The 14248-nt window shown below is 36.2% G+C and overlaps 1 protein-coding gene across 3 annotated transcripts in view; it reads left to right on the top strand.

Annotated features, from left to right (window-relative positions):
• CENPE (centromere protein E) overlaps positions 1-14248 on the top strand; it is an 89150-nt gene that overhangs the window by 59604 nt on the left and 15298 nt on the right. For all 3 annotated transcript variants that reach the window (XM_064584922.1, XM_064584921.1, XM_064584920.1), the window contains 6 exons: positions 948-1052; positions 3206-3424; positions 5376-5573; positions 6285-6488; positions 9892-10110; positions 12086-12271. In XM_064584922.1, coding sequence (XP_064440992.1) covers positions 948-1052; positions 3206-3424; positions 5376-5573; positions 6285-6488; positions 9892-10110; positions 12086-12271 — 1131 coding nt within the window. The remainder of the gene's footprint in view (positions 1-947; positions 1053-3205; positions 3425-5375; positions 5574-6284; positions 6489-9891; positions 10111-12085; positions 12272-14248) is intronic.

Raw genomic sequence — 14248 nt, 5'->3', positions numbered from 1 at the left:
AAGATTTGTTACATAAAGCAGACCATTTTCTTTCATGTAATTTTTAAAAGGCTTTTTTAAACCAGGAAATGGCATTATCCTCGTAGAAAAACATCTGAAGGACTAGATTTCTCTGCGTCCCCATGACGGAGTTTTAGGCCTGCTCTCTTCTCAGCGGCCAGACACACAGGGGAAGGAACTTCAGGCAGTGTAACTGTCTTTACATGTTCAGAATCACGTCTTAAAAAACCCAGTTGTACCCTCTAGAAAATAACATAAAATTCAGACAAATAAGAAATTGTATAAAATCTAGAAAAATCTTTTTTTTATTCTCATAATTCAACAAGAGTAGAAGACTGAATCATTTGCATTATCAATAGAAACATGTACACTTGGGAACCATCCTTATGTGGACCCTAATGAAATTCATAAAGAAATTTAATTCATTCAACAAATATTTATTAGTCATTCTTCTAAGTACTGTAGTGAATAAATGGGAGAAAACGTTTTGTTTTATACTTCTAATCAAAAAGTACAAAATGTAACAGGATACACATTTTGTGTTCCAAGGTGCTGGGAAGAGTATGAATAGAGATATTTCAGGTGGTTTTGCTAGTGTACTATTTGGCAGCAATTCAGAGACTAATTCTGACTCGGAAACTTAGAATCGTAAGAATCAGATGTAAATCTAATATCTAGTTTTCAACTCTGACAGTTATAAGAATAAATCCCATCTCAAAAAATATGTGGTTCTTCCACATTTTTTCTCAATGAGTTGAGGCCATTCACTACAATACTTAATGGTACTGTTAATCATTTTCTGGCCATTTTTAACTTCGTTTTTGAGTTACAAGCTTATAATTCCATTATTGAAATGATGTGAAAAAATGTAATTGGAAAAGCGTATGGACATTATATGTGAACGTAGTTATAGTTGAAGCCTTGTTTATTTCTTTGTACCAACATAGGACCAACAGAACCATAAAGGGGTAGTAAAATACGAAAAACAGTCACAATGTAATGAAAGACACCACCTCACAGAAAGCCTGAGAGAAAAGTGCTCTAGGATAAAAGTAAGTGCCCTATGTTAAAATTACAAATGAATATTGGTACTCCTCCAAAGGCCTAAATGGAATCCAAGGAACGTCTGTGGAATGAATAAATAGATAATGCTCAATGTTTTTTTAAATTCTATTAATCTAGTATAGGTGTATTAAGCCATATAGCTGGCTGAGGGAAGAACAGGATGAGAAGAAAAAATAGCGAGTACAAAGCTCCTGAGGCAGAAGACTGCCTGGTGGGTTCCAGGAGCATCAAGAAGGGGGAAAGCTAATAAGAAATCAGGTCAGAGAGCTCATAGGGAAGACGCAAGCTGTGGGGCCTTAAAAGATCTTTGGGTTTTAGTCTGAGTGAAATGGAGATCTATTGGAGGGTTTTGACCATGAGAGAGACATGATCTGACTTACATTTTAAAGGGATGACTCTGATTGTTGTGTTGAAAATGGACAGAGTGGAAGCAGGAAGAACATTTGAGAGACTAAGTTCAATAATCCAGGCCAAGATGATGGTGGCTCAGCCTAAAGAAGTATCAGTGGAAACAGTGGGAAATATTTGGATTCTGAATATATGCTGAGGGAAAAGGCCAGCACGATTAATTGTCACTGCTCTCCAAATGCAAGATCCCTAAAGACTTTTTGTGTGTGTTTTTATGTCACTTAGCACATTCCTATCAGAATATGTTTTAAAAGTACAAATGAGTGACTACACAGTGCTGTTCCATATCATAATGTGATTCATACTAAGACCAAAGGCAAGAATCCCCTTTCCAACATCCCAGATGAATGAATAGCTAGCTTTTCCTTAAGTTTTTAAAAAGGAAGCTCATTATTGTCAGCAGCCCCTTGTTCTATTATTTAGCACCCTGAATTAAACATGTTATTTCTTATATGACTAGCAATTTGAACTACTGTGTTCCTCCACCTGTACTTTGACCGGTGTGTCCCCTGTGTGGCCTCTAGTCATTTGAGCTCAGAGGCCAGGCTTACTGAGTGTCTGCCAAATGCACTAATATACCGGATGCTTTGCTTATTGCCCCATTTACAAATGAGGCTTGAAGAGGAAGTTTAATAGGTGCCCAAGGTCACATGGCTGGTAGAATCAGGATTTGAAATCGGGTATAAGTTTAAAACTTGTATATGGAAACATTTTTACAAATATAATTTTATTTCCCTTAAGCCATAATGTCTGTATATATTTTACAGATTACATAGATAGAGATATACTATAATATTTACTTTCCCCTAGAAAACTTTGTGTCAATCATCATTGTGTAGTTGGGAAAATGGCTCAATGATTTCCCTAGTCAGGAAGTAGCAGAGATAGAACCTGAACTCTAACTCTGATAAAAAGTTAGAAAACTCAGATTCTAGGCAGATAAGTAGAAATGTGTAAAGAGGCTTCACCAAACTGGCAAATAGCTAGCTTGATTCTTCGTCACTTGTTTGACCTGCAAACTCACATTGCCTACTGTAAACATGAGCCAGCATTCAGTCTTGAACTATAACACATACTAGATTGAATTCCCTCATATTTATCCTCACTCTTTGTAGATGGTCATTTAATTCATGAATGCTCAGAAAAGTAAAAGAAAATGTATCAAAGTGATAACCGTGGTTGTTTCTGGTTTTCTTTGTTACATTTGTTTAAATTTTTAAAATTTTCACAGTAATTAAATATTATTTCTATAATCCAAAATCAACAATAAGAGTTTCCTTTTTTTAAAAAACATAAAGATCTTAATTTGTTTCTGTAATACAGAAAATGTTAAAGCATAAATTTGGTTACAATTTTAGGGCAAGGATCATAGGGGAAGAGAGGAAAAAATGAAAGAAGATGAACCAGAGAGGGAGACAAACCATAAGAGACTCCTAATGATAGGGAACAAACTGAGGGTTGCTGGAGGGAAGGGGGTGGAAGGATGGGGTAACTGGATGATGGACAATGGAGAAGGTATGTGTTGTAATGAGCACTGGGTATTATATAAGACTGATGAATCACAGACCTGTACCCCTGAAACAAATAATACATTATATGTTAATTAATTGAATTTACATTTAAAAGTAAAATAAATTTAAAAATTAAAAGAAAAAAACAATTCTAGGTCAAGGACTATTTGTTATTAAATCAGGATGAATTGTTAAACTGAATGATTTCTAATTTTCCTTAGGAGCTTCTGAAGAGATACTCAGAGATGTATAATCATTATGAGTGCTTAAATAGACTATCCCTTGACTTGGAGAAAGAAGTTGAAACCCAAAAAGACCTTTCAGTTAGAGTAAAAGCAAACCTCTCACTTCCATATCCACAAATCAAACAAATTCAAAAACTTCTCACTGCAAACCAAAGATGTTCAATGGAATTCCACAGAGTCATGAAGAAACTTCAGGTACTACCTTTTTTAGTAATATCTTTGTAAATATTGCTATAAATTTTAGTTTTAACATCAGTACATTTAAGTCCTACTTTGGGAGTTAGCATATTTGCTATTTAGTGTATTTACTGCTGAATTAAAGACTATGTGCATCTCAGAATAGTATGTGCAGGATCCACTGTGCCTCTAGGACCTGTTCATTCAACAAAACTTGAGCTCTGCCTGTGAGCCTAGATACTACCATCTTGGGGTGCTTGAGAGACAGATAGGAATAATATCTCAGAAATCTCCTAGTCTAGTACATGAGGCAAACATATAAGCAGCTAGTAAGTGTAGTGACAGAAGCACGTGCAGGTTGTATGACAAACCAGATAAAGAATTACAGAAAATGGGATCACAGTAGAAGCTGGACTCAAGCAATAATGCTCAGAGTTCATTTTGCAGGTGATGGGGAGCCCTGGGGCCATTATTTTTAAGTGGTAGCAGTAGCATGATCAGATTACCATTTTAGCTACTTCACCGTAGAAAAGCGATGAGTTTGTGGCAGAGAGAAGAGACAAGAGGCAGTTATAGTTGTCCAAGTTAGATATTACAGGTGACCGTACTACTAGAAAAGGATTCATAGGCACGGGGAGGATAAAAGAAATTAAATATTCAGCAGCTTAAAATAGTAGGTTCACATGATTGATAGTGAGGTAAGGAGGGAGCTGCTTAGATTGAATGCCAGAATTTGGGCGTAGCCAGGTTTGTGGAGAGTGGTACCATTAACTGACAAAAAAGAAAGAGGAGCAAGGCAGGCAAGGCAGGAGAAGCAATCAGGTGTTTAGTTTGAGATGTTTTGAGGTAGAAATACCCATGATGGAGCATTCAAGAAGAAAAACAAGTAGGCACTTATATGAGTCTGGCGTTTGTCTGGAGACAAGTCAGGACTAAAGATAAAGGTTTGGAATTCATCAGCATATACATGCTAGATAATACATGTGTGAGTAAGGTCACCCAGAAAGCATAATAGAAAAATAAGAGCCTTAGGATAAGATAAGAACTCTGGAAAAGATAAATTTTCAAGAGGCCGTAGCAGAAAAGAGAGCAACAAATGGGTTTGAGGTTGGAAATGACAAAGAGACAGGAGAAAATCAAGCAAAAGTGCTATTGCTCAAGTCAGTGGAGGACGGCATGTCAAAGATGAAATGGTCAAGAGTGGCAGATACTTCAGACAGCCAGAATATGAATTGAAGAGATGCCCTCAATTCGTTGATAATAGAGCTTATTGTTGACCTTTGTCAGAGCAGTTTTAATTGAGTGGTTAGGGAAGAGCCAGATTATAAAAGGTTAAGGAGTGGTGGGAGATTGAGGAAGTAGGGAGTTGGTGTCTGTCTTTTCTAGGTAGATTGCCTCTCAGGCCCTGCTATTCTGACTGGCAATCAGATATCCAGAATTTATCCAGGAGGTCCATGGAACATATGGCATTCAAATTATTGTCACCTTGATGTCAAACATCTAACTACATGTGAGAAGTAAATCTTGAGGCTGGTATACCCACACTGATTACCCAACGAAGGTAGGCAGGAGAGGGATGTTGAAAATGAACCTCAGGCGTCTAGCTGGGATACCTGCATGATTGGTGACACAGTTAACCAAAAAGTGAGCAGAAGAGAAATGTGAGTTTATAGGGAAAGAGATTATGTTCCATTTTAACAGTGAATCAGAGGTAATTGTAGGACATCCATGAGGTGTATGTAGCCAGTAGGGAATCCGAAATAAGGAACTTGAAGTCTGGAAGTTATTCTCCCAAGATACTGAGAGGAAAAAATTGGGGATAGAGAGAGGCTCTTTCCTTCTTCCTCATTGACCAGAGGATATAGATAAATAAGATATGCCATCCCACCTCTTTGTCTTGAGGGTTTAAAATTTCCTCTAAATGTGATAAAAGGTTCATTTCCCAATTTGTTTAATGTTTTTCTACAAGTATGTGTTAAGCCATGTTACAAAGATAAAGGAAGAACAACATGAATCCATCAATAAATTTGAAGTAGTTTTTATTGATGAAGTGGAAAAGCAAAATGAACTGCTAATTAAAATACAGCAGCTTCAACAAGATTATGATGTACCATCCAGAGAATTCACGGACCTCAAATTGAGCAAGAATATGGATCTACATATTGAGGTATAGTTTATTTTAAATGGTTTAATTAGATTTTAAGCCTTTTTCTTATATAGAGTAGGTACTTTTGCATGTGCTGAGAGCCATTTTCATTTTCCAGAAATTAAAAATAGGTTGCAGGGTGACCGCTGGCCAGATGTGAAGAGCGCCACGTAATGGATTAGCCAGCAGCTTTTCAGGACTCCACAGATACAGAAAAATAGATTGAGTCCCAATAAGTGGGAATTCATAGAACCCCAGAATAAGTTTCCGAATGCTTTCTAAAATGTCCTAGATCTGCAGCTGGGAGTCAGGAACAATGTTATTACAACAACTCCCCATGGAGTGTCTTGCTCTCACCCAGCAGTGTGAGGCTGGCATCCAGTTCCCAACGTGCATGTAAGGCCTGGGTGCACAGAAAAGCTACATGCAGCAGCACTGCGTATGTGTGATTAGTAGTCACAGATAGTTTTGGTGGTTTTTAATTCTAACAGGCAGAATTCGTAGACATTCCTTACATAGCTTATACTGCCAGGTTTTTATTATTCAAATAACTAGAACAAAGTTTTAAATTAGGATTATATTTCTAATACAACTAAAATAAATTAGAATTGTGTTTATTTCAAAATACTCAAAATATTAAGAATGAGAGTTTAGTAAGGTGTTTCCCCCTTATGTATGATATTTAGATAAAAACTCAATGCTCAGGCGATTGAATACTTATTTTTCAAACAGGAAATTCTCAAAGATCTTTCAGAAAATGACTTCCACTGCATAAAGACTGAATTTCAGCAAGTTCTAAGTAATAGGAAAGAAATGACCCAGTTTTTGGAAGAATGGTTGAATACTCATTTTGATATAGAAAATCTTAAAAATGGCATCCAGAAAGAAAATGATAAGATTTGTCAAGTGAATAACTTCTATAATAACAAAATAATTGTAAGTAGTGATTTTTGTGTGTGTGCTACCTCATTCTTCTTGTTGTTTGCTCTAATTTTTCTACCTTTTTCTTAAAAAAAAGACTTTAAGCAACTTAATCTTAGATATGCGGCTTTGTTTGTATATACTTTATTTTTTTGTTTGAAAAAAATTGGGGGAAAAATTTGGGTAAAACATGTTCTTCCTCTAACATGTTATGTGTGCTTCCTTAAGATAATTAAAAATAGGGCGCCTGGGTGGCTCAGTTGGTTAAGCGACTGCCTTCGGCTCAGGTCATGATCCTGGAGTCCCGGGATCGAGTCCCGCATCGGGCTCCCTGCTCGGCAGGGAGTCTGCTTCTCCCTCTGACCCTCCCCTCTCTCATGCTCTCTCTATCTCATTCTCTCAAATAAATGAATAAAATCTTTTAAAAAAAAAAAGATAATTAAAAATATTCACTTACACTTGTAAAGAAGATAAAATCTTGGGGTGTAATAATCAATTTCCCCTTAGGGAATCTTGAATGCTCTTTCCTTTCTCACTTCTCCCTGCTTCTGGAGAATTTGAGCCATTCCCCCAAGTAGCCTCAGACAGAGTGAGACGAGCCTGTCAGGGCTACAGGCAGCAGCTGTGGCCATGCCATACACAAGCCTGTCCAGCGACCTCACTGAGATGTGCTTTTCTTCTTGGTGGTATCACTGCTTATGCACCCATTCTTCAACTCTGAGGTTCAGAGATGTGGTGTATAGCATTGTTCCCAAAGTGACTGGCTCCATTGTACAGATTCACAAGAACCAACATGGCTTAAGACAAGCTTGTTAGTTTGTTTTACTTTCCACTGATCAGAATATTCATTCTGCTCTCTGAAGTAATCCCTGTCTCATATACCTAGTAAAATATACAGTAGTCAGAAAGTTGCTTGTTGTATATGCAGCTGGAGCAAAGGGAGCTAGATTAATAATAGAGCTTCTAGTAAACATCAAGACAGTATGGTCCTGGCACAAAAACAGACACATAGATCAATGGAACAGAATAGAGAGCCCATAAATGGACCCTCAACTCTATGGTCAACTAATCTTCGACAAAGCAGGAAAGAATGTCCAGTGGAAAAAAAGACAGTCTGTTCAACAAACGGTGTTGGGAAATTTGGACAGCCACATGCAGAATGAAACTGAACCATTTCCTTATACCACACACAAAATAGACTCAAAATGGATGAAAGACCTAAATGTGAGACAGGAACCCATCAATATCCTTGAGGAGAACACAGGCAGCAACCTCTTCGACTTCAGCCACAGGAACTTCTTCCTAGAAACATCACCAAAGGCAAGGGAAGCAAGGGCAAAAATGAACTATTGGGACTTCATCAAGATAAAAAGCTTTTGCACAGCAAAGGAAACAGTCAACAAAACCAAAAGACAACCGACAGAATGGGAGAAGATATTTGCAAATGACATATCAGATTAAGGGCTAGTATCCAATCAGGGAAATCCAAATCAAAACCTCAATGAGATACCACCTCACACCAGTCAGAATGGCTAAAATTAACAAGTCAGGAAACAACAGATGTTGGTGGGGATGCAGAGAAAGGGGAACCCTCCTACACTGTTGGTGGGAATGCAAGCTGGTGCAGCCACTCTGGAAAATAGTATGGAGGTTCCTCAAAAAGTTGAAAATAGAGCTACCCTACGACCCAGCAATTGCACTACTGGGTATTTACCCCAAAGATACAAATGTAGTGATCCGAAGGGGCACATGCACCCCAATGTTTATAGCAACAATGTCCACAATAGCCAAACTATGGAAAGAGCCTAGATGTCCATCAACAAATGAATGGATAAAGAAGATGTGGTACACACGCGCACACACGCGCACACACACACACACTGGAATATTATGCAGCCATCAAAAATGAAATCTTGCCATTTGCAACGACATGGGTGGAACTAGAGGGTATTATGCTAAGTGAAATAAGTCAATCAGAGAAAAACAAGTATCATATGACCTCACTGATATGAGGATTTTGAGAAACAAGACAGGATCATAGGGGAAGGGAGGGAAAAATGAAACAAGATGAAACCAGAGAGGGAGACAAACCATAAGAGACTCTCAATCTCAGGGAATAAACTGAGGGTTGCTGGAGTGGTGGGGGGTGGGAGGGATGGGGTGGCTGGGTGATGGACATGGGGGAGGGTATGTACTATGGGGAGCACTGTGAATTGTGTAAGACTGATGAATCACAGACCTGTACCCCTGAAACAAATAATACATTATATGTTAATTTAAAAAAAAGATCTTCTAAAATTGGTTTCATATTTCATATGTTTGGGTAGGTCCTTTTTGACACTTTAATTTCATCTGAAAACTATACTTAAATCACACTGAAATATAGATAATATTTTTTAAAATATATTTTCCTGTGGATATTCCCATTTGCTGAATACCTCAAGCTAGCAAAATAGTAAATGAGCTGCTTCAAAAAAAAAAAAAAAAAAGTCCACAATCAACAGAGGAAAATCATAAAAACCAACATTTGAATAAGACAATCCCCATAAAATTCAGTGTTTTTCTTGTAATATTGAGGACCTACTTGTGAATAGAAAGTAGGGATTTCTACTGTGTGGATGAGCAGAGATATATGGCTTCTTCCAGCACCTTGAAAATAGGAATTGATAACTTTATACGGTATGAGGTCAGTAGTGCAGAACCAAGGAGAGCCCAGAATGCCAGCAATAACACAACTAATTTAGCATCCAAGTCTGATAGAAGTGCCTTAAGATATAGGTAAAACCAATAAGGCATTAATGATGAAAGCAAAAAGTACATCCCTTAAGAATTAGGAAGTAAAAAGATAATATGAATAATTTCAGAGTTAGCCTTCAGTGTAAAGGAGGGTAGTGATTGAGTGTTATTCCCTGCACAGAAATACAAGATTTTCAGATTAATTACCAAAAGTCAGTGAATTCTTTTCCCTATAAACACTGAGGTTTGAAATGAAACAGGAAAATAGATAGCTGTTAAGTTTACTGGATTTGCTCTGCCATTACGTGTCATTTAATGTTTGTATATGACATTATAAATGTTATAACATATGTAGTGACTTTAACCTGCACAGTTCTGCAGATTTCCGCTTCGTATGTTAGCACTGATCCAATAAAGTGAGATTTATCATCTTGCAAATCAATACAAATCCTCTCCAGTCCTTATTCTTCTTTTAGTCTCATCATCAACATCCAGCATCTTCTGAAATTTCAGGAACTGATGCCAACCACAAAGAATGTTCACATTCTTTTAAATTACTGTTCTAGGATGTCCTAAATAATGAATTTCAGCATATGCCTTGTCCTAGAATTCTAGTAGTTTTCGTAGTATTTTTCATATGTAATTCATTTTAGAGTTATAATGGTGTTTTACTATTCAATAGGCTATAATGAATGAATCTACAGAGTTTGAGGAAAGAAATGCTACCATAGCCAGAGAATGGGAACGTGACCTGAAATCAGTGAAAGAGAAAAATGAACAACTATTTAAAAACTACCAAACTTTGAAGATCTCCCTGACGTCTGGTATCCTTGTTGATTCTGCTACAGAAAACAATAAGAACCTTCATGTTACATCAAGAGCCACAAAACTAACGACAGAGGTATGTGATTTCTTAGAAGATGTTTTTTATTTTGCAAATTGATCAGTTAAAGATGCATTTTATATAACATTTAGAGCAAAATTATAGTATCTAATGTATTAGAGAACATGGACCATGTTTGTGTGTGTGATGGGCTTTTTTAAATTTAGTTCTACTGTGGCTATCACTCAAATAACTATAGAACTATATATATTATATGAGATCTTCCCTTTAAATTATAAAAGAGAAGTAACTCATAGCTTAATTTGATTAAGAGATACATATACTGTGTAAAGTGCTATTACTGTACATTATAAATTTCTTTAATCGTAACTTTTTATTGAACGATAATCTGTCTATTTATAGAACTAGCTTAGAGGGAAAGGGCAATTCAGATTTTCTCTAATTATCATCAAAGTCTTTAATATTGGTTAATGTTATATCAAAATTAAAATGGAAGAGGCTAAAAATATAACAAATATCTTTATGCATATTAACCTGTATCCAAGAATCAATATGTTATTTGAATGATTCAGTTATTTTATTAACTAGCCTTACTTGGGAATTGTGAAGCAAATATGCTATTTTATTTTGTTAGCTCACAAAATGACTTAGTGAAGAACCCAAGAGTAAATTACAATTTATCATTTTTACCAAAATAAATACTTAAAACATCAACCACTAGTTTAATAATCAATTACCAATGGAAACTAGAAGATCACTAGTACAGTTTATTGATTTGCTAATCCCTACAGACCTCAATAGCTGGTGGAGACAAAAATAGCAGAAATACTAAACCCATCTACTGAAGCAATAAAGAAGCAGAAGGAAATTCCATCTTTAGTAATCCCAGGAAATCAGATAATTATTGTATGCTCTTACTCTGATAATTATGACAAATTAGAGTAGCATAGAACAGTTTGGTAATGATACAGAAATAGACAAATAGAGCAGTGGACCAGAGTAGAGTTCCCCAGTACACCCAAGGAGGAGAAATCAGTATTTGGTAATGGTAACTGCCTACTTGGTGGGGAAAAGATGATTTACTTAATGTTTGATTCCAGACAACCAGCTAGCCACTGAGAAAAAATAAATCTGGGTTTCTACCTCACTCACTTAAACAAAAATAAATTCTGGATGGGGCCAAGAAGAAACAGACATTTTCTAGGAAAACCTGTATATGTGTGTGTGGGTGAATAATCTTATAAATATGGACAAATTCAGGTATTTTTTTACTTGCAAAAAACTGGAAATAACCTAGATCTTCATTAGTGGTTGATGGGTTGACTAATTTATAGTACCTCTAAGAAACAGGATGTATGTATCCATGAAAATAAAAAGGTGGAGAGATCTGTATGTGTTGATAATGGAAAGATCTGGAAAATATATTGCCAGGTTAAAAAAAAAAAAAACTGTATATTCAGTATGTTCCTACTGTATGTATGACTGACTGTTTTTATAAATGTGTATTCACAAATGCTAAGATAGGCATAGAAAATTTCTGGAGAGATACACTTGAAAGAGTTCAGTAGTTGCTACAGGGTCAGCTGGGGTTCTGAGACAGGGAAACTTACCTTTTATTATATGCCTTCGAATTTTTCCACATACCTGTATTTAAAAACTAGTTAATAAAAGTAAAGGGAAAGATAGATTATATGCATTACTTAAAGAGTCTGTTAACAAGTGTATTTCCTTTAAGTGGTGTTAATTTAAAATGTGAGTGCCGTTTAATATGCTTAGCACCATACTAACCAGTAAATAAAATATCACTAAACCTTATAATATAAAATTTGGGTCTTTTTTAATCCAAAAATCATCAGCTTCTAAATAAAGAAAATAGCACATATGTAAATTAAGTGACATTTGGTTTCTCTTCTATCCTTTGTTAATACAATCTGAAACATTAATACCTATATATGATCATCTTTGTCTTACATGTATATAATGTGATTCTGCCTGCATGGCACACCTCATATATGTGTGCTTTTTCTAACAGAAAATTCAGGAGCTGGAAACTTCACTACGTGAAGCCCAAGAAAGCGCTAAGCACAAGGAAAGCAAGATTATAAAGATGCAGAAAGAACTTGAGATGACTAATGACATAATAGCAAAACTTCAAGCACAAGTTAATGAATCAAATAAATGCCTTGAAAAAACAAAAGAAATGATCCAAGTACTTCAGGTAATTTAAAGAACTCATTTTATAATAAGAGGGTTTTTTTTTTTTTCTTTTACTGTTGAATTTGGCAGATAATTTGGTTGGAACTCCGATCTTTTACTTGAACTTCCTGTTACTTATGTAATGTCTGAAGTTCAGTCCTCAAGCTTAATAAAGCAAGTGGAAATTTAGAAATGAAATGCAAAAGTGTATTTTCATGTAAAATAATGATTATTTACTATATTCCTAGAAAAATTATTTTTTAAAAGATATATAAATATTCTGTATAGTTTAAAATGTGTATTTTTTAGGAAAAAAGCTTATGTAAGTATTTGCTCTGTATTAGATAAGTACATTTTAAAATTCTTTTTTTTTATTTAATCCCATTATTGAGCCCCACCTGGTAGCCTCTAGGCTGAATCTGACCTGTTTACTTTAGGAAGAACAGTAATTTGTCTTTGACCTGAATGCCATTACACACATCACACCTTCATTCATCACATCCTTACCACTCCTTTTTGTCTTAGCTCCAGCCCTTCTCACACTTCTTTTGCTTGAGTCTGACCCTAATAGTCACTTAAGTTTTCTATCTCTTCATCTCAGTTAGAATTTGGAACAAGTCAAGAATGTCTGCTCCTTTCATCATTTTAACATTGTTCTAAAAGTTCTGGTTCATTCAATAAGACATGAAACAGAGAGGCAATAAAAAACAATCTCAATTTTGTTAAATGTAAAGCTAAAAACCAAGAAAATCAATTGTAAAGCTTTAGAATTTTTGAGAGTAATTATTTTATATATCGAATCACATTTTTATTTGATCAAGATAGATTTGTTGAGTATCTGGTATGTGATGGTCATTGCTCTAGATGTCATGTGTACAGCCATGGAAAGAAATAAATGCCCCTCCTTTCCTCCAAGGAGCTTACATTCTGGTTCAGGAAGAGAGAAAATAAGCAAGTATATATGTGTGTCAGATGGTAAAAAGTATGGTGGGAAAAAATTAAGCTAGACAAGGGTTGTGTGGGTACCTAGTGAAAGTGGGAGCATGAGGGAATCAGATAGGATCTTATAAAGGGGAGCTGAGGAGATGACGTGGGGGAATGGGTGAGCTTTGTGGTAGGGGAAGGGCCTTCCAGGCAAAGGAAAGCACAAATAGTGTAGGTATGTTTAAGAAACAAGAAAGCCAGTGTCTCCTGAGCAGAGTGAGCAAGGAGATAGAGTTGGGAAATAAGGTGAAAAGTAGCAGAGAGTCAACTCATAAAGGGTCTGACAGTCCATTATAAGAACTGTGGTTTTTATTTTGAGTGAGATGTGAAGTCATCAGAGGCAAAAGGATAAAATGATCCGATTTAATTTTTTTAAAGGCTGCTCTTTGAAAATAGAATCCAGGAGGGTGTGTTTGTTAATGTGACATACCAACTGCTACAACAAAGGGACCCAAACTGCAGCAACTCAAACAAGAGGGAGTATCTCATATAAAAGTGTGAGTTCCAGGTTGGCAGGTGGCTCCATTCTGCATGGGCGTTCAGAGGCTCACTTCCCTCCCATCCTGTTTCTCCACCACCCCCTCGGGTGCTGTTTTCATCTGCATGGTTAAAGCCAAGTTATAAACTGTCCATGCCCAGGTTCACAGGAAAGGGACAGATGGAGAAGCGAAAATCATCTTAAAATCTCTAATCTTAAAGACTCTGGCCCAGAAGTGGCGCACATCCCTTCCTCTCGTATTTCTTGGAGTCAGAGATGATTCCGGAGTTTTGGGCTTGAACAACTAGAAGGATGGACTTGCCATTTATGGAGATGGGAAAGACTCTCAGAAGAGCAAGTTTTTGAAACTATGGGAGCTGAATCAAAACTAAGTTTTGGACATGTTGAATTTGAAATGGCTATTGGGGACCCCCATCTTGAGATATGACTGAAGCAGTTGTATGTATACGTAAGTCTAAGAGAGATCTAGACTTAAGGTATAAATTTGAGGAATTGTCGGCATATAAAAGTCATGAG

Source organism: Mirounga angustirostris, unplaced genomic scaffold, assembly GCF_029215605.1.
Source record: "Mirounga angustirostris isolate CCGP_5_RB_7025 unplaced genomic scaffold, mMirAng1.0.hap1 SCAF_2, whole genome shotgun sequence".
Classification (NCBI taxonomy): domain Eukaryota; kingdom Metazoa; phylum Chordata; class Mammalia; order Carnivora; family Phocidae; genus Mirounga; species Mirounga angustirostris.
This window is presented reverse-complemented; position numbering and strand designations above follow the sequence as displayed.